The 20,847-nt window shown below is 32.9% G+C and overlaps 3 protein-coding genes and 1 long non-coding RNA gene across 5 annotated transcripts; all 4 read right to left on the reverse strand.

The window, feature by feature from the left end:
* Positions 1-3,198: 3,198 nt before the first annotated feature.
* LOC110636283 (uncharacterized) lies at positions 3,199-3,885 on the reverse strand. Its single transcript, XM_021785931.2, has one exon. It carries the CDS (start codon positions 3,781-3,783, stop codon positions 3,427-3,429), a length of 357 nt encoding a protein of 118 aa, XP_021641623.1. The 5' UTR covers positions 3,784-3,885; the 3' UTR covers positions 3,199-3,426.
* Positions 3,886-8,470: 4,585 nt separating this feature from the next.
* Positions 8,471-14,359, reverse strand: LOC110656673 (uncharacterized). The gene is made up of 3 exons (XM_021813897.2): positions 13,607-14,359; positions 10,209-10,540; positions 8,471-9,140 (listed from the first exon to the last, which is right to left on the reverse strand). Exons 1-3 carry the CDS (start codon positions 14,185-14,187, stop codon positions 8,653-8,655), a joined length of 1,401 nt encoding a protein of 466 aa, XP_021669589.2. The 5' UTR covers positions 14,188-14,359; the 3' UTR covers positions 8,471-8,652.
* On the reverse strand, positions 12,018-12,371 carry LOC131179955 (uncharacterized). 2 transcript variants are annotated; one of them, XR_009148960.1, is made up of 2 exons: positions 12,212-12,371; positions 12,018-12,146 (listed from the first exon to the last, which is right to left on the reverse strand). It is a non-coding gene; the product is annotated as an uncharacterized LOC131179955 (long non-coding RNA). The 2 variants fall into 2 exon arrangements; XR_009148959.1 differs by having other exon boundaries at positions 12,018-12,151.
* Positions 14,360-15,126: 767 nt separating the features above from the next.
* Positions 15,127-20,245, reverse strand: LOC110636297 (transcription factor bHLH48). Its single transcript, XM_021785948.2, has 7 exons — positions 19,351-20,245; positions 19,120-19,248; positions 18,941-19,006; positions 17,381-17,449; positions 16,728-16,799; positions 15,874-16,081; positions 15,127-15,513 (listed from the first exon to the last, which is right to left on the reverse strand). The coding sequence occupies exons 1-7, from the start codon at positions 19,894-19,896 to the stop codon at positions 15,476-15,478; spliced, it is 1,128 nt and encodes a 375-aa protein (XP_021641640.2). The 5' UTR covers positions 19,897-20,245; the 3' UTR covers positions 15,127-15,475.
* Between the last annotated feature and the right edge of the window lie 602 nt (positions 20,246-20,847).

The following is a 20,847-nucleotide window of genomic DNA, read 5'->3' on the forward strand; positions in this document are numbered from 1 at the left end:
TTTCAGATGTTCATGCATGGGGTCACAGAATTGATACAACTTTTCACATTCTCAAAACTCTCAAGGAAGAATGATACAACTTTTCTAATTGAAATTATTGCATAGAATTTAGTATTCTTTTTCAACTTCAAGAGGCAAATAAACAGAAAAACTAAGGAACAATCCAAAATAGAGTCTAATTCTAGTGTTGTTTTCATTTCTTTTCTTGTTTCCCAACAAATAAACAGAAGAAGAATTTTTGCCTAGCTAGAAGTAATTTGAAAATCATCATTTAGAGTGTGTTTAATTTGATTACTCATTTTTAGTTTTTTGATTTAAAATGTATTTTTTAATTTATAAGTTAATTTAAAATAATTAATTAATTATTTTATAAAATTAATTAAATTTAATTTTTAAATAATTTAATTATTTAATTAAAAGATATTTAAAAGAAATTTAATTTATCACCAAAAAAGATATATTTATAATTATTAAAATAAGGATAATGTTGATATTTATAACAATTATTGCAATAATATAATTTTTAACTTGATCAAAAAATAGTTTAAAAATAAATATATAAATCATAAATAATTATATTTATGACTTTTGACTTATTTTAAATATATTTTTTTCAATTTAACACTAGTATTTATCTCCATCTCTAAGAATCGAACACTCAATTTTACTCAAGGGATGAAAGTATCGAACCACTCGTACCAAACAACCATTAGTATGATCTTTAATCTTTAGCTACTCTAAAGCCAAAGAGTTCCTCTAACGAATTCCATTCATTAATTCTAACGATTTAATGTGCTAATAAAAGATAGGCAAATAAACATACTGCCATCTACGCATCCAGCACTTTACATAATTCGTGCACTCTCACAAAGTCAATCACACCCATTATTACTGAACTTTGCACTTAGTTTCAATATGGTAAATATGCTTCAATTTCACTCATAAAAATTATTGAACATCTCAAATATTTGCAATCAGGTCTGCAGACCACATCATTGCCAAAATGTTCTATTAGCACCTGGTTGGAACAAATGGATTTCACAAAGGAAGAGAGAATAGACTATGGATATAAGAGGGAAATACATATCAAAGCTTTTAGGATCCACAATTATATCAAATGGAGTAAAAAATTAGTCAAGTCAGCAAATCCAGCAATGGAAATATCTTCGTTGAAATATAGTCGAATGTATTTGAATTTGATTGCAATTACATGACAAGTTCAATAACTTTTATGATTCAAACTGAAGTTTTAGTGCAAAGTGAGGTTTTCATAGGTGTAATCTACCCTAAATAATCCGCCTAAAGAGGCAGCATGATTCATCTTCTACTAGAACCCAAAAAAAAAAAAAAAGAAAAAAAGAGAGATTAATAAATTAATCCGTAAAAATTTAACAAAGCACAAATAAAAATACATGAAATAATGCCTTTACATATGTGAAATCTTCTAATTGTACTAACTAATCAACACTAATTCACCTCCATCAAAAAGTATTAGTGATAGGGGGTGTGTAAACGGTGAAACTAAAAAGATGAAAAACTGAACTCATGTATAATGTTAACTAAACCTAATTGAGAGAGAAATAAAATTAAACCGAACCAACAAAACGGTTCAGTTTGAAATTGTTGGCTTTGTATAATGCCAAACTCTACCATTCTCAGTTAAATGATGCTGTTTACCACCTATTCCCAATCCCAAATTCCCAGCACCCATTTATCCACTCATTGTTGAACTTAGAACAAATTCAATCAATTCCAGTATCCCACAGTAATAAATTCAATCAATTACAGATTTGAAGAAAAATATTGCAAAAAAATTCTCAAAATTTCAAAGACAAGAGAGACCTTGAAGGTTGAAGCTACAGCAGCATGACATCAACTGGAAAACAAAGCCTGAGATTGAACAATGAAGTGCAAAACCAGCATGCATTTGAAGATCACAAGCCATGTGTCTCCGGCAGTGTCAAGGTGAGCATCAATATTCTGTGCGACAACTGTCGGTGCTATAGAATAGTGCAATGCATCGATGCTCTAGAGTCTAAGGTGAGACGTGAGAGACAGAGGTGAGACACATGGTCATGCAGCCAGTGGATTGAATCATGGAGGTAAGAGCTGTGGTGTGTGGTCTGAGACTCTGAGGGATTTGGAAATTAAAATGTGAGGAGAACTACAAAAGAGGAAGTGGAAATATGGAAATTGAGAGAAAGATCATTCAAGAGAGAGAACAGAAGAAGCCTAATATATATAAGGAGTAACAAAAGCATAAAATGACATAGCTTATGCTATATAGAGATTAAGTTCGATTTGGTTATTTCAATTTTTTGATATTAATAACCGATATGCAACAATATCATAACAGAGAATTTCTGAAAAATTCTACTTGCATCATGTATAGTCAAACATTACCATAATCCAAGTTAGAAAACTAATATCACAAAAAACATGCCAGGACTCAAGAGAATTACAATTCATAGCCAAATTTTTTACATATTTTTTAATCATATTGGAACTTACTACATAAAGTTTGGTCATCCAATAAATACACTAACAAGCATTAGTAAACCAAAACCAAAATCTTATGATTCTTAACGCAATCCAAAAAATTAAAATTATAAACATTCAATTTAAACTTGCTAAAAGCCATGTTGTGCAAAACAATAACCAGGCTCATCAAAAGCACAAGTTCAAGATTCAAGAAACCTTATTCAGCCACACAGCATCAACAACACAATCACAATCCAAAACCCACATAAAATGAAGCCCAAAAATCAATCCATAGGCAGCTTCCCAGATTACAATTCCAGAGAAAGTGAGCTGATCAAAGCTCAAATAAATCAAGTTCAGGCCACTAAACAACCAAAAAACACTTAAGGATCACCAAAATCATTACGTTGACTCAAAGTCATTGAGATAGAAACATCTACTAGAAACAAATTTAATGTCAAATTTAAAATTAATACATATAAACAACGCTTCATCACACAATAGCTTACATATTCGCATAGAAAAGACACCAATAAAATCGCAGAAGAAAAATCAGATGTCTGAAATATTATAAGTCAAACATCAAATTTAACAATAAAATTAGTTACACAAAGAGAAGCTTAATTTCTTAATTTAAGACCCTTTTATCAAACTAATCAAAGCTCATTAATCATCCAATTTAAAAATCCATCCAATGAATAAGAGAATCCTTAAAAATACTACTGAATTGAAACTCGTTAAAGCTTATAACATCAATAACATCCAAATTGAATAGAAATTTGCGGTCATTAAGCTCCATATAAGAAACAGAATGTCAACAAAGTCAAAAAAAAAAATCCTCTTATTGAACTACATATTATCAACAACAGTTAAAAAGTTCACCACCCAAAAAATCCACAAAAGTTTCTGGAACCAAAGAGTCATGTCATACCCCAGATCATGATTCTATTCCGATTCTCCAGAACCAGAGAGACCAAGTTTCTCCATCTCGAGGCGTTCGAGGGCTTTCTCGTGCGCCCAGGTCTCGATGGACAGATCGGGCTTGGCATTCAACCCAACACCAAGAATCACAATGGTCAGGAAGCTGGTGATGTAGCAAGGGAGCTCCCAGTCCTCCCACTTGCGGGACTGCCCAGGTGGCGGTGGGGTCCGGTTAAATAGGTAACCCTTGGGCCTCTCCTCGTGGCCTGGAGAAGTCCACCGGCTGGAACCCGCCGCAGCGCCTCCGCGTGTGCGGAGAGAGGATGCTAAGCGCTGGCGGAGCATGGTAGACGCCGTCGTGAAGGGTTGTGGAGAGGGCATGGTTTTTGCCTGCAGATTGGCTAGGAGTCCAGAAAGGGCGGAGGTCTTGCGGAGACTGAGCTTTGATTTTGCGAGTGTTTACCTAAATTTTGTTATTATTTTTTAATAATTAAATTTTTTGAATTGATAAGTTAGAATTTAATAATAAAATTAAAATTTATAATATATATAAATGTAAAAATAAGAAGAGAAAATTATCTATAATTTTATATATTATTTATAATATTAAAAATTTTAATATCATAAAATTAATTAATATAAAAAAAAATAATTATATCTTATCTTAACAAGTCTTTTTTATTATAATCTTACATATATATATATATTAATAAAAATAAACATATTTTATAAATATAAAAAATATTTTAATATACACATTAACTTATAAATTGTTATTATATTATAAAATATATTAAATAAGTAAATAAATTATTCTAACTTATAAATTATTATAATTTAATATGAAACGTATTAATTTATATTATTTATAGAAATCATAAAATTTATATTAGTATTTTAAATAAATATAAGTATTTTATAAAAATAAAATTCTACTAGTACATACTTTTGCAATAAAAAAATCAATATAAAAAATAATCCTATTTTAATTTAAATTTACTTAAAATTTTATAACATATAAAAAAAACTGAATATAATTTTTCCTCATTATTTTAAGAAATTATAAATCAAGGTTAATCAATGATCTATATTCAAGATTTATATAACTTTAATCTTTTTTTAAGTATTTTAATTAATTGTTTAACTTATGACTGAATAAAAATAACCTTATTTATTATATTAAAAATTTTAATATTATAAAAATTAATTAAATTTAAATTTTTAAAAATGTAATTACACTAAAAAAATTTTCAAAATATAGCCAACCTTTGTGTAAAATATTGACATTAATAATTTTAAATTTAATTAGAGAAGTAATTATAAACTAAGTGGATTTTTTATATATTAGTTATGATATTTAAAATTTTTAATTCTTACAAAATTGCAGTTAAGTTAACAATTTTTTTAAAAAAATCTACATTAATAAAGGGTGAAAAAAAAAATTAACCCTGCTCTAATTCAATTAGATTTGCTAATTATAATTTTATTTAATAATAAAACTTTTATATTAAAATTAAGTAAAAATTAATAAACTCACAATAAAAAAAATATAAAGAGATTAATTAATTAAGTAGACATAATTACATGTTAATTTTTAAATAATTTATATATAATACACACGCGAATGAAGGGAAAATTTATAAATAGATTAAAATATATATTTTTATATATTATTTTTGTTTAAGTTTTGAGCAATTTGATCATTTATATAATAATACACTCAATTTTAAAAATTTGGCTTAAATTATTTAAATTAAAATATTTAAATTAACATAAAAAAAATTTTAAATTTTTAATGAAATTAGATTTTATTTATTAATATAAATAAATATAATTATAAATTAAAAATTATTTGATGCACGTATTTCAAAAACTAACTAACTATAAAAGACACCTTATTTTTTGCAAAGGAACTTATCAATGAAAACTGCGTCGTTTTGTTCAATAGCAGACGTCATTTCTGATCATCACAGTTTGTTAAGGATATGCTCAACGCAATCCTATTTTTGAGGAGTTTGGAAAACTATATCATACTGAAATAGTGAAGGGAAAATTATTGTTAAGTTTTTTTTTTTTTAACAACATTAATTATTCATTTTTTTTATTTTAAACATTATATTAATTAATTTTTATATTTTTATTCTATTTACTCTTTAGTTATTGTTCTAGTGTATTTTATGATTAGCTTATTTTATTATAAAGTAAAATTATTTTATTAAAGAAAATAAGATAATTTAATAAAATTTATGCTTCATCTTATATGATTTTTATAAATTAATTTTTATAAATTATTAATTTTCAAAATTTATTAATTTAATAGAAAAGATAAAGTTTTTAATGTAAAAGAAAAACATATATAATATTTTTTAAAAAAGTTAATAGATAAATTATCTATAACAAATTTTATTGAAAAATATAGAAACATATTACCCATTCATTATAGCAAATTGCGTTAAATTGAAAAAATTAATTGCCTAATATACAGTATTCATAGCAATTTTTTCTGTTAGATTAATAAAATTTTTTTTAATCAACTTTTTTTTGAAAAAAACTGTATCAATTTTGTTAAATTGCCTTTTTTTTATTTTACTAAAATTTTGTTAAATTGCCTTTTTTTTAATAATAAAGTAATTTTATTTTGTAATAAAATAAAGTAACTATAGAATATACTCTAATTTAAATTAAATTTATTGTTACTAAATGTATATAAGAAAAAAGAGAGAAATTAACGCCTGAAATGATTAAAAGATTTAAAAAGTAAAAAGAATAAAAATATTAAAAATAATTAATTTATTTTTTAAATTAAAAAATTAAATAATTAATTTAAAAGAATTAAATAGTAATTTTTTAAATAATCAAATATGAAATTGGGATAATCACAAATAAGACCAAGTTATAATTCAATTTTCAAAATTGACTATATTAAAAATTATTACAATTCAGTCCCCAATCAGTAATTACCACAAAATATATTATTGAGGAAACTCAAAAGACTTTTTCACATTCCGCTCTTTTTTTCTCTCATTTTTAGCTTTTTTCTTTTGTGGAAATGGTCCACTCTTACTGTTAGCTTGCGGCTTTCCTCCACCTTGTCTGGGTAGGGGACGACCTTCCTCACCCTTTGCTTGGAGAGTGAGTCTCTCCCTTCGTATCTCCAAGTAGGGATTGTTGATAAATAATGGCTGGTTTAAGTTTTCGAAGACAGACCTAATGGTTTAGTGAGAGCGTTGTTTGAATCTTTTTAGCTGCATGTCGGGGTGGAGCTTCTTGATGACTGCTTTTAGCACTCTGTTGTCTTAAAGTTTCGCGACAGACGGATTAACATTTTCGCTGCATGGTAACTCTTAGGGACGTTACTGGTGCCACCTTCTAGGTATCCATTCTCTCAATAGCCAGAAAAGCTAAAGAGTTTCGCCTCATGCCTGTCTGTTCCTCCCGATTCACTCTTGCTTTTCACCAAGGTATTGTGTTTTCTGCTCTGTTGTCCAAGGGTTCTTCTCGGCTTGCTTTCTTCTATAGATGCTTTTGGTTGGGATGTCACTGTTTGTAGGCTTAGGTTGCTAGTTAAAGATCCCCATGTGCTTCATCGATTGTTGTTGCTTCCCTGAATTGCTCTATTAGGCTTGGCTGTTGAGATCGGCAGCATTGCTTCCAGCGACAGCCAAGTTCTCTCCTAATACGGATCAAATCCAGGAAAATTAAGATTGTGTTCAGGCCTGTAGCCTTTTGCTTGTTTTCGGCTTGGAGCAATTTGTTAAAGCCCTTTTTCCTAAGCCTTGGTTTTGCTAACTAGAATTTTGATCTGTGACTGTGGTGGGTTAAGCTAATTGGAGTTTGGGGTTTGACCTTAATTCTATGTAACCTGTAGATCCCAGCTGGATCCTTTAATGTGCTTTTTTTCAATGCAATCTATGTATATCTTTAATATTAAAAGAATATATATATATATATATATATATATATATATATATATATATATATATATATATATATGCATTACCCATAAAAATGTGAATTCTCCATTAAAAGGTATATGTACACTGCAAATATGGGATAATCTCTCATTTTAATTATCACCTTGTTTGTATTTCAAAAAAAGGAATTGGGTTTCGGTTCTTTTGGCTAAACTGCAACTTGTCTGCTTATTATGGTGAAAAGATTCTGCAATGAGACTGCCAACCCATTTGCTTTCATCCATCCCCAGTCAAAAAGAATCGTCTTCTATAAATAAACAGAATTCAGAGAGCTACAAATAAGGGTAATAATTCTCTACCTTTTCCCTTCAAACCAAGAAAATTCCATGCATTTTTGCCTTAAATCCAGGACCAATACTGTCTCTTTACCATTATTTAAATTATTCTTCAGGTCTTCATACTTACAGCATTTTGTCTTTATAGCTGAAAATTTTTAGGCTGCTGCATCAACTTCTGAGAAGGAAGAAGGACAAGACCTGAGATGATGGCCATTGTGCTACCATATAAGCAGTTTCCGGTCCTACACAACTGCTTCAACTTTCACTGTTTCACATGAGGATAAAGGATCTTCTTGGCATAGTTGGCAAGGAAAAGAAGAGCGTAGCGAGGATTGTTGTTTCTGAAATAAGGCTGCACATTCTTTTTCTCAGTCCACTGAAAATACACCTCTTCCTCAAGCCTTCACATTCTCCACAGGGACAAGCAAACACGACTAAAAATCTTCATAAATTACCAGTAGTCACCACAAGAACAAATTCTCCCAACAGTATGATGGCACCAGCTTTTATCCGATCAGAGACATTTCTTCCATAAGTTTAGCAAAATCGTGGCAATCCACACGACTGTGCTTGATTATATTATGAGAGTAGATTTGCCTTCCCAGTTCAAACACAAGCACCTGTACAAGAAGTTAATACCGTAGCAAAAGTGAACTCGTTTGGTTCTGTACCTAGCTGCAAAAATTGCTTTGTCAATAACAAAAACGCATAACTAAAATTGTTCCCAGCAAGCGCAATCATCATATAGCATGAAACTGAAATTTGCAATCAAACTTGCTCATCTAACAGCCATTCGTAAATAGATGGGTCTAGGAATAGAGATAAATCCCGTTAGCCATTCAAAGCATCACAAGTTCATTATTATACATGAAAAGACCTCAAATAATCATGCTGACTCGTGTCCCATATGTTGTGGAAAAATCTAGAATTCAAATCCAGGTTTTAATCCAAGAATAAAATCATAGATGGAAGTTCCTCCCATGGTTTCTCAGACCAATTCATTCTTTATACAAATCAGAATGGAAATTGAAAAATGAGATGTTATTAACAGTTGAGGGCCTGAAATCCAGTGGGGTATCCCACTGCTCTTTTTTATTATTTGACCATCTCATATATACATTCTCAATCTCGAAACCTTCCATGTGTTCCATGATGATCCCAGCTGCACTGTGATTAACTAAGCCCTGGCAACCAGGTCTGTAGTCTACCAATCCACCTGCATATTTTGTCCATCTTCGGTAGGTGAGATTCATGTTAATGAATCTCAGATTGCTTAATAAGCCACCTTTAGAACCTGATAAGAAGATGCCATTTTCAGAAGTTGCTGTTATGTTAATGAAGAGTAAATTAGATATAGAGCCCTCTTTTGCATTTGAGTCCCGCGGGCAAGTCGTCACATAAATAGGCTCTGCTCTCCCCCACCATGATGGATCATAGTATCTAGTACTAATGTTTATGTTTGAGAAAGTGATGTCGCTCACATTTCCTGCACAAGATGAACAATAAGTAATCAGACAGTTTTGCATGTGCTGATCTCTCTTGAAGAAATTTATAGCTGAGGTTTCAACATAACACTAAATGCTGACACTGTCATTAAGTATGCATGGCTCAATTGTAAATCAGAAGTGAGTTTATGTGTTGTGCGCGCCAAGAAGCTGTTCCAAGTTCAGGCAGAGAAGAACACATTGGGGGTGTGTTATGGAGGTCGGGAACAGGGCCTGGCCGTGTTTCGTGACGTCAAGCCCGAATTAAAACAAGAGAAAAAAGAGAGAGAGAGACAAGACTCCAAAAACTCCTAGTCATTTGAAGAGCCATTCAACTATAATTGCGATTAATTTTCTATGTTCAGACGTTTCCAGTGATACAATAGAAAGTGTGAAGTTCTTCATTTCAACCTTATTGCTACCATTAAAGAAGATAAAGTTACTTGTTCTCCAAAGTAAATTACTGATTCTTCTGCACTTCATAACTTGAGGTCAAGTTTGCTCCAATCAGGAGAGAATAATGCAGTATTAGAAGAAAAATCAACTTAGGATACTTAGGAATTATACTCACTGTAAAATTAAAAAGTCTAAATTTCTTTTATTAGGAAATATAAGTAGTACTTCTATTATTTTGGAATTCTGTACCTATTATCTTTATTTGGGAAGTTTGTTTGTTTGTTTAGTATTCCTGATTAGACTTGGAATTAGGATTCTTAATCCTAATGTGATTAGTGTTGTAAAACTCTATAAATAGGGTGTAGGATCTCTACATCTTCAAATTCGATTATTATAATTATTATTAAGAATTAAATAAAGTTTTTGAGAATTAGTTTATCTAGAAAATTTGTTTCTTCTCTTTTGAATTTTGAGAATATGTTTCTCTTGATCCCTTTGTTCTCCTTGTTCTACATCACCTTATCATTGAAAATTTTCATTGCACTAATGCATTGATTGTTTTCCTAACCCAGTCACTAACAATAGAACTTTTGTAGCATTCCTGAACTTACCATCCTTCATATGTAAAGAGTTTACATAAAAATTAAGTTCCTGCAGAAAAGAGAATATATTACCTCCATCACGTATCTGCAGTCCCAGCCCTCTGTGAGAATCAACTATAGTGATATTGTCAAATACCAGATTCTTGAAATCAAATGAACTAGCACTCCCAAACTTGATTGCTGAAGATTTTGTTCGAATCCAACAGTTTGTTGCAGTCAAGTTATAAAGGGGGCCATTATATGTCTTTGGGCAGATGGCATCATCTCCTGTATTAATGTGGCATCTTGTAATGACAGTATTATTTGAATCCTCTATGTCCATCCCATCATTGTTCGGTGTATTAAAGTCACCATATATGGAAACATCATGAATGGACGTGTTATGGCAACGGACCACGTGCAAGCTACAAAAACGCAAATTGTTCATCAGAGATATCCAACTGGAACTGGAACATGTATATATAAATTTGAATATGTGTGTGTATGTGTATATGCATGTATGTATATAAAAGAAGATTGGGACACACTGATGGAACAGCAATCATGTGAAGAAATTCAATTATGTTATTCCATCTTGTAAATATATAAATCTATCAATTGATTCAATTATACCATTTGACTGGTTAAATGGACGACCAAAGATTTAGAAGCTGTTTGATAACACAAATGAGCCCTTAAAATTAATATTTTAAGCACTGTTTTTTTTTATTGTAAGTTTGTTTGATAATATTTATGTACATCACTTAAAATTTTCAATTAAGTTAAAATTCTCTTAAAATTGTACATAGCTTAAAAAGAGCGTGGTTGTCAAACCCGGCCCAGCCCATCCTTTTCAATCAGAAAAACTGGGAATGGGGCCTATGGCCGGTCCTTACCCCAAAAAAATCTGAAAATGTAAAATCAGTCGACTCTATCATGGTTGTCATTGGTCAGGGACCCATGTCAACCATCCATAGGGAAAAAGTATAATTTGACCATATTTTATATTTTAAGACGTCCTGAAAGATTGTCTACAAAAATTAAGTAATATTAATTAGACTTTAAGAGTAAATTAGAGAAGTTGATTAAATATTAAAACGACATATTTATAATATACAAGCTAATAACTAAAATTAATTTATAAATGATTAGATTTATTAATTCAATGTATAAATTTATTTAATATAATATTAGTATATTAATATTGATTTATAAAAATATATCAATTGCATGAAATAAATTTAATATTTATTTAATTGTACTCGGAATAAATAATATACTAATTCAACCTCTTGATTAATCCTTAAACCTTTAACCACTTGCCTTCACTGGTTTTCAAACCGAACCGGGTTTGGAAACCTTGACAAAAAGTCATAAGATATATAACTAATTTATTAGATTTATCACTTTATTTTCACCATATGCCAAACAACTTTTTAATTTAAAATTTTCAGCATTTATCTTATCCATAAGTGTTATCAAGGCGAAAGGCGACACTAAGGCGATAGAGTACTCTATGGCCTTAGGCGAGAGGCGAGAGGCGAGGCGAGGGCCTTTGTGAAGCAAGGCGCCATAACCTTAATTGTTTAAATTTTATATATATATATATACACTTTTAAATAGTTGATAAGTAAAAAAACATATTAAAAAGAAAAAAAATAATTACGCAGGAGAAGGAGAGGTGAGGGAAAAAAAAAAAGAAAAATAAAAAACATTACGCAGGAGGAAAGAAGAAAAGTGGAGAGGGAGAAAGTAAAAAAGAAAAAGACGTGGTGAGAGTGAGAGAGAGATCGATCTCTGAAAGAAAGAAGAAGAAGTTGTGACTCGTGAGAGAGAGAGATCGGAGCGAGGAAAGAAGAAGAAGAAGAAGAAGAAGAAAAGAGAGAGGGCGTAGTGGCGTACCTGTCCTGACTCTCGAAAGGAAGAACCCTGATGATCTGATCTGTCCCTGTCATCGTGAAGTCGAGGAAGAGACGTGAGGTTGAGGCGTCTGCGATGCTCTGTTGTCTTCGTGAGGTTGAGGAAAAGCAGCTGTGCTGAGGGAGTGGTGTGGGTTTATTTTTTTTTTAATTAAAAAAAAAAAAAAAAAAACTTACCGTTGCTGTGAAGAGGCGTCGCCTCTCGCCTGCGTCGCCTCTCGCCCCTCCAGCCTGAGGCGTCGCCTCCCCAAAGTCCAGCGAGGCGTTCCAGTCGAGGCGACAGAGGTGCGCCTCGCATCGCCTGGCGCCTCGCCTGGGCGCCTCGCTCGCCTTTGATAACACTAACACTTAAAATTTAGCTATTAAATTTTTAGTAATTAATTTTTATTGTTTTCAAACACCACCTTAGAAAATATTCAAGCTGCATCATTCATGACCTTACAACAGTCAAAATTTATTATATGACTTGTCCAATTTCAATAATTTAAGCACTTGACCCATTTGTTTCCTACTACTTCTCAATGATAAAATATTCTGTCTCTTACCATCAAGAAATACGTGAAGCATCTTTTATTTTCCTCAAAAATTTTAAGATTAGTTTGTCCCAAAGTTTATCATCTCTCTTCTCAGTTCTTCTACTACAATAGCTTCTTGGATATCATTCTTGATGTTATTTATTTTTGTAAATAGTTTCCAATACTATATTTTATAGATCAACAACAATGAATGCACACACAACCACACACAATTTATGCATATAGCAAAAGAGAACTATGTATAGTTCCTCTACTAGAGAAGCAAAAGGAACCAAAAACACTTAATATTGGTAATAAAACTGATAAAGAGTGGTTCCAAACTTCCCTTCTCAAGATCCCATTTGCATAAAACCTTTTTCTTTAACCCCTCAGCCTACCATAAGGTAGGCAGTCTCTGCAAGAAAGGTTCTTAATTGCAAGTTTCACAAGTAAGCAAGTAGCATTGGCCTCCCAAGAAATTGACTTTAAGAAGAGAAGAGATTACAGGCAGAGGGATTCCCATATCTCCTTGTAAGACTCAGCAATATAACTCTCTTTCAAACTAATAAACACCATTATAATAATAAGAAAATTAAAGAATGAAAGAACGAAAGAAAATGGCAAAGCATGCTTATAGGCCCAGACATGATGGTCCCTTTCCAAGCTGGCACTTGGCCGTGGAAACTTGAACTTGTCCTTCAAACAATCTGGCCTCCACGATAAGTGGGAACCACCATATCCTTTCGCGGGTCCTACCAGTTTTAAGGAGCCGTGTCGCTCTATCTATACCTATATTGATAAGCTTTAAAAAAAAGTCAGCAAGAACAAGATCGCATCCACCAACCTATATCAGATGTTCAACAATCATTTATTCGAATTTTGCTGCAACCCAAAAGTTATTTATGGTCCATTAGAAGACATCCTAGCTCTAATCCAAGATGAGTAATCAAATTTTAGTAGGAATGATCAGATTTTGATTGAGGAAAATGTACGGAGAAAGAACTGAACTTTATTAACATGGGAAATGAAAAATGCAGTAGTTTCCAGCTGAACTTACCACCAATAAGCAGGGTCTTGTAGCCTAATATTCCAAACGCGAACATTTCTACAGCCAATAAATCCAACAAGCCTCGGCCTACACTCATCTCCCAAACAAGCCCCACTCTGATTCCAACTCACCATCACATTTTTCACCTCATTAAATCTCTGCACAAACTTTAGCCCTTGCCCATCTACCACACCGCCACCAGTAATCCCCACATCAGTCGCGTTTTCCGCCAAGACAACATACCATCTATCGAATTCCTTCGGATAGTCCTCGATCTTCGTGCCGCCTAATAAAGTGGCACCTTCTGGAATGTCTAGAATGATGTTGGACTTGAGGTGGATGGTAGCGGTCAAGTAGGTTCCAGGCGGGAAGAATACGCGGCAGGAGGTGGAGGGACAGGCATCGATGGCGGATTGGATGGCGAGGGTGTCGTAGTGAAGGCCATCGCCGGTGGCACCAAAATCGGTGACGGAGAGGGTGGTAGTTTGGAGGGGGAGACGAATATTGGTGGGTTTTGAGGTGTGGGGATATGATTGGAGAAGAGGGAGTAGGATTAGGAGAGTGATTAATTGGAAAAGCAGAGTTGTCATTGGAGGAGAATGGTGGAGCTTTAGCTGTCTGCTTTTTTGAGATATTTGACTGTGTTTAATCTTTCAAGTCTGTTATTATCCAGAGAGGTTTTGGTCTAAAGCCTCAAACAAATTTTAAGATTATTTTTATTTTTATTCCCTAATTTTAATTTATTATTAAAAATCTTTAATAATTTTTGACCAAATATGATACATGTAGCTTATCTCTCCAACTATTTTCCTCATTAAGCTTTCTAAGGGCTGGAAATTTAATATGCAAAAATCACCTTATTCAAAATTTTTAATATTCTTAATGTTTAAAATGTCCCAAAATTTAAATAAAATTACTCTACATGTGATTATTAACTAAATAAGTTTAATTTTATACATTTTATTAATAATCTATATAAAAATTTAATTTATAATTATTTTTAAATCATAATTAATATTTAAATATATAAAACTACTAATTTCAATTTACATTTATTTGGATTAGTCAGTTTGGCAGTTTTACACCACAACTATAAAGGATAAAAGGTGTAAAAATACTTTATTTTTTTAATTGAATTTTAGTTTTTTATTTATTATAGACAAATTTCAATTTTAATAGAACTTCTTGACATTTTTAGTCTTAAACTTTTTCTTTTCTAGTTATTGTGCTAAATTATTTAGACTTCTTAAAAAAAAAAGAACGAGATTTAAACTCTGCAAATCCTCCTCTATTTGATTTTAAGACCAAAATGATAATCAGCTAAACCAAAGATAGTTTAGTTTTTATCTAAATAAAATTACTTTAACTGACAATTCAATGAGCATAAATGGTCTTTATTCATAAATTTAATTAAGTTTCATTTAAATAAAAATTATTCTGAAATTCAAAAGGAAACTAATCAAGCTTCAAGCAAAAGGAATGAACTTCTGGGCAGATATGGAGTGAAATTGTTGGAGAAGAGGAGAAAATGCATGCAACACAAAGAAGCCAGACTTCCATAATAAGGGATGATGATGATAGATCATTCTGCATTTCTACAATATGAATCAATCAATCATCTCACAATTGAAGTATTAGATTGAGACTCTCAGAATTAGTATATATATATATATATATATATATATATATATATATATATATAAGAATAACATATTGAAATTTCTCATCTCCAGGTGAGAGAATTCCGAGTCTCCAGCCCACTCCGGTAAATTGTACGCGTGGAAACTCAAGATGAATGTTGAGGCCTCCCCTCTACTTGCTGGTAATTTGCTAGTATTTGATTATATACATGTTATCAGTGGAGCTTTCATTCTGCCCTCATAGCTCCATTTTCAAGTGATTCGAGCGCAGAGATGCTGCGCCATGATTACAATTTGCAGTTAGTCTCAATGTTTCAATCTAAACTTGATAAGGTAACACATTATAAGGTTAAATTGTCAGCAAGCAATCAAATTCCTTTGTCATTCTTTGCATCAAAACATGATTTGCTTATTTCACAATTTCACATGCATATTAGCAAAAATATTTTCATCTGGGAAATTCATCAACTATAGAATCAAATTCCATATTTTGATTTCATTATCTGATGTTGACATTCCATTTCCATTCATATGATCCAAAATGCATGATAATGAGAATGAAATTTGTTAGTAACCAATTGGTGTACTTTTTCGGAGAGAAAAATTTTTCAAGGAATCAGCTTAATTGTAATGTACCTGAATTGGCTGAGGAGTCATAACTCAAAAGGGAGTTCTCTGGAGTAATGAAGTTATAGCTGTCATCTTCTCTTCCCCAAACCAGTTGGTTAAGTGCATCAAATTGCCATTGCTGTTCATAATTTTGTCTGTTCCCATTAACTTGGACTTCTGGCCACATCAGAGGCATCGCCATGCTGTGGAAATTACTATCCATTAAAGATCCACTCTGCATGTTTTAAAAGCACAATTAAAAGTTATCAGCAACAGGATAAAATGCCAACTATCAGTAGTAATTAGCTAATCTGATTAAGGAAATACATTAGGATACAGCCCCCACCACACTCGATTACAATATCTACATACGCATGGCATCAAGTGTTTTTCCTTTCTTCTCTTTTTGGTTTTTTCTGACTCGCACGGCGTGACGAGATAAGATACAATGAATAGTGCATAACCAAGGGGCCTTAAAAGGTACACTCACCGTTTCAGGACAACTCCACTTTTAAAATTCTGTGGGCAGATGAAATTGTGTGGCCCAAATTGGACACACTGCTTTGCACATACCAGTGGAAGGAAATTTTTCTTCTAAGAAAACGGATGGAAGTCTCAAAAAGAAACCACACTATGATTGCAAAAGATTGTTATCCATCTACATAATCAGATATACTTGTGCCTTCATGTGCAAACATTCTAGCCAACATATTAATAAAGTATAAAATGGCTCAACGGTGCAGTTTCCTAAGGAACATAGGCCAACCAACATGCACGCCCAACAGATTCAGAATTTTGCATAGTTGCAGGAGAAAAAAAAAAGGCAAACCTTACTGTACCCCTATCGTACAACAATTATGATTAAATGAAAAAGTACTTACTTCTGCAGCCAATATACTGTCAAAATTGAAATCAATTGCCGGGTTAACTGCTGCAAGTCTCATTGACAAGAACTGAAACCAAAGAAACATTTGACCAGAATAAGATTGTGGCATTTTATCATCACATTAGAATCAGAAAAGACTTGAAGCTTGTCAACTTTTCATGCAGCTTTACTTCATTATAGAGGGAACTGTGTTATGCACTTGAGATTGAGTTGGGAAAGCAATTGATGGTAAGTATCTTTTCACAGGGAATATAACACAAGAGATTGGAAAAAAAATCAACAAGTGGATGGTCAAGAATTATCAAGCATTATGATTTATATCACATCCATACTTATGAACCACTGCAATACAAAGTGCTGAAAACGCCCACCTTTCTATACATTTGACTGAGTGAAACAACTTGGCCCTTTAATAATTGAACCAACCATTTTCACAAATTGCAACGCCCCCCCCCCCCCCAAACCCCACCCTCGGGAAAGAATAAATAAATAAGAGGAAAATCTTATACCCACAAGAAAAGGGAAAAATCACGCAACAAGAATAAAAATTGAATTTCCTAAAATTCAAGAATTTTAATTATTCCTATAACAAGCAAGTAAAAGCATCAGATATGGAAGTCTGAAAAGCATCAGATATGGAAGTCTGACCTCCACTTGGCGTTGTAGTGACTGTACATGATTGATGATCTCATCCAGAACCATTGCTGTTCCAGAAATCTGCAGAGCAAGATAACCTCTTTTTAGATTCAATCACCTTATAATTTAGAAGCATAAGCCAGGTTATAGACAACATTGAAGAGTTCTCACAAGAATACATGAATAAATGATTTTTGTTAACTATTTAAACCGAGTGAGGGGCTATACAGGTCTCTCCATTAATGATGACACAATAAGCCAGCTCCTTATATGGCAAAAGGATTCCATGTACTTCAATATTTTATATGAAACGATGATCCAAACTATCCTCTACAGTATTTCATGTTAAGTATTGCAGGGTAAGCCTGTTTAGATTGTACTTCTCCCAATTTAATCCCTACAGTGAATGCACTACAACTACCATAAATGCAGGAGGCCACCAAACTAATCATTTGAAACCGCATGTTCAGCCACTAGCCTGCTGTGTAGTACATGCACAACCTATCAAGTAAATGCATAATAAAAGCAAAAATCTAAACAATTACACCTGTACCATAAATTTAAAACTTTGGAAAACGATGATTGGGAGTTCCATACAGGAAAAAATAAGTATTGTACATGTCTATGTATAATTGCACATTTATGTGAGTATAAAATTCCTTACTACAATGAGCTAAAAGGACATTGTGAAACCATGGATTAGATTCTTGTTTGCCCACAATCATATTTAATCTGTTTATCAACTATCACATCATGCCTGTTTGCAGTTAGATATAGGAATTTGGCATTCAAATTTGTTTCAGCAATTTTTTTTCCTCAGCCTTTTTTCATCATCGTCAAAGATGGATGCCAAACTTGCAAGAGAAGTTGGAATCATGCACCTTTCCAAAGGAGATCACTTCTGGTATGGGACCCCAAACATTTGATCTACATAGACAGAATTACAAAGTGTTCCAAGGCACATCCAGCTAGCACTTCCCCACAAATAAATCTTCATGAGATTTAGCCCATGAAGGGTATTATTGTCATTTTACAGAAACAAGCCTGGATTTCAATCTTCCAATGCTTTATTCTGTCAGATAATTTCCAGTCCAAATATTATCCGCTTGAGGAGAAACAAATGGTTCAACCACTGTGTACCAGTCTGGCAAACCCCATAATACAACTGTTTCAACTTTCAAGACACTATTTTTTTTTTTCTGGGGTTAAAAACAACGTTCATTTCAGTGCCTTTACCAATTAACCAGAGCAAATATAAGTGGAGGGAAGATGTGCCGCAACACCAGTAACCTCAAATGACAAAACTAACCTCAAAAAGCACTTATTGGCTAAAATAAAGTTTCGGAAGAAAAAAATTGCAAAGATAATGAAATTACGAGAGTGCCACCTGGACACCCAAGCTCGACACCTTTCTTGGTAGAAAAGCAAGACCCACTTTCGTGAAAAAGGTGACAGTGACCAACCCGTTAACTAATCCACATAATCCAAACATATAATTACAACTTTTTAATGATAATCTTGGAAAATCTCAAGCTAATGATTAATTAATCAATTACATAAATGACAACTAACCTTGTTGCAGCCTGGGACCAGCTCTTGAAGTAGCTTCATCCTTGCATTGATTTTCTCTCTCCTCGCCTAAAAAACAACCAAATTCATGTCACAATCAGCTTAAAATTCGGCAATTATTCACTAATTAAACAACTTAAAGGTTAATTAACTATTAATTAAGCTGTTAAGTGTGGGATTACTCTCTCTGCTAAGCTATGGCTGTCTGTGGCTTGACCACGACGAGCTCGAACGTGAACATAAGGAAGCTTCTCCCCATCTTCAGATTTCTCATTCGCAGAGCTCTTGCTCTTCTTTGTTGAGCCTTTACCCTATAATACCCTCAATTAATTAGCAACTAATTGAAAGTTAATTAGTGAAAAAACTGAAATTAAACTAAAGGGAAAAACCGTTGAAACCCTAATTTTGTTTACCTTCTTCTCTCGCTCCTTCCTCTTCACCGGCCTCTGATTCTGTGCCCCGTTCTCAACAGTCGTGGGATCAGAAACCAACGGCTGCAATGGATTCAAGAATGATTCAGGCTCGGCGGGTTCACTCTTAACGACTTTCTCGAGATTCGCACTGGAATTCGAAGGAACTGAGCTCGTCTCCGGCGAATTATTGGTAATATTGTTCAAATTCTCGCCGGCGAACACCGAGAATCTCGCGGCTCTCTCTATCAAACCACTGTTAGTAGGAAACATTAAATTCGCAGCATTGAAATGGGGCTCTAGATAAGGTTTTTGTTGATGGGCCTCAATAACGTTTCGGCTTCTGAGACTCGAATCGGGCGAGTGTAGAAGCTCCACGGCCTGATTGGGCGGCAACTCGAGAAGGGCAGTGAAGGAGCTGGCATTTTCCGGGGGCACAGAGATAAGGTGCTGGATATCTTCCCCAAATTGGAGAGAATCGAGTCCGGTCTCGTGAGGTTGAGGTCCCGTGAGGCTGGATCTAGCACCAGGTCCAGCGGGTGACTCCATAAGAGCAAACTAGTAAAAAAGAAGACGAAATAGAATCAAACCCAGGTCTGGAAAACGAGAAACAGGAACTGGGTTCTGTTTGTTTGCTACAAAGAGAGGTATAAAAGGGGTAGTTGAAGTGGGGTAGAGCTACAGCTTAAAGAAGCTTCAATGGCAGTGAATGAGTCAGTTATGGTGTAGCTTCGGTGAGTTCTGTTGTTTGGTTGCTCTGTGAAAATGTTTATTGAGCATTTGTTTTCTCTATCAAGAGATTACTTATCAGCCATACGAAGTATAAGGAAAGCAACGTCTATATGTCTGTGGAGGTGGGGGTTGCTGTTTAATCATACGGCGGATTTTTACAGAGAAGAGAGGTGGGAAGGAAACTCACCACCTACAGTTATTTTTTGTACAGTAAAGGTAAAGCCGTAAAGGTATACTGGGGCCACCATTATCTTTTTATCTATTTATTTTTTTAACAGAAAATGAAATCCTAGTCAAAAAGTGAAAAATAAAGAGTAAAAAAAACAATTATCACTAAATTTGACTCTTTTATTGGCCAATTTTGGCATCATGGTTCAACCCATTTGCATTGGATTGGCTCGTTAAAGAATAAAACACTTTTTATAATTATTTTTTCTATTATTAAATTGGACACTTAATTTTATTTTCAAAATAGAAGTATTAAATTATTTGTACCAAACACTTGATAATTAATTAAATATTTATTTGATTAAAATTAAATTTAAAATATCTTAAAATTGGATTGAATTAAAATTTACAGAGACGGTTGAATCAAGTTAAATTAGGATCGACAAATTGATTCACCGATTTGGTCCAATTCGGTTAATTGGCATTGGCCTTGTGGTGCACTAGACAAGGAAAATTATCACTTACATTTTATTTTTATTTGTTACCTTTTAAAAATTATTTCTTCTAAAATTATTTATTATTTTAAAAATATTAAGATAT

The sequence above is a fragment of the Hevea brasiliensis genome, chromosome 5 (genome assembly GCF_030052815.1).
Source record: "Hevea brasiliensis isolate MT/VB/25A 57/8 chromosome 5, ASM3005281v1, whole genome shotgun sequence".
NCBI classification, from domain to species: Eukaryota; Viridiplantae; Streptophyta; class Magnoliopsida; order Malpighiales; family Euphorbiaceae; genus Hevea; species Hevea brasiliensis.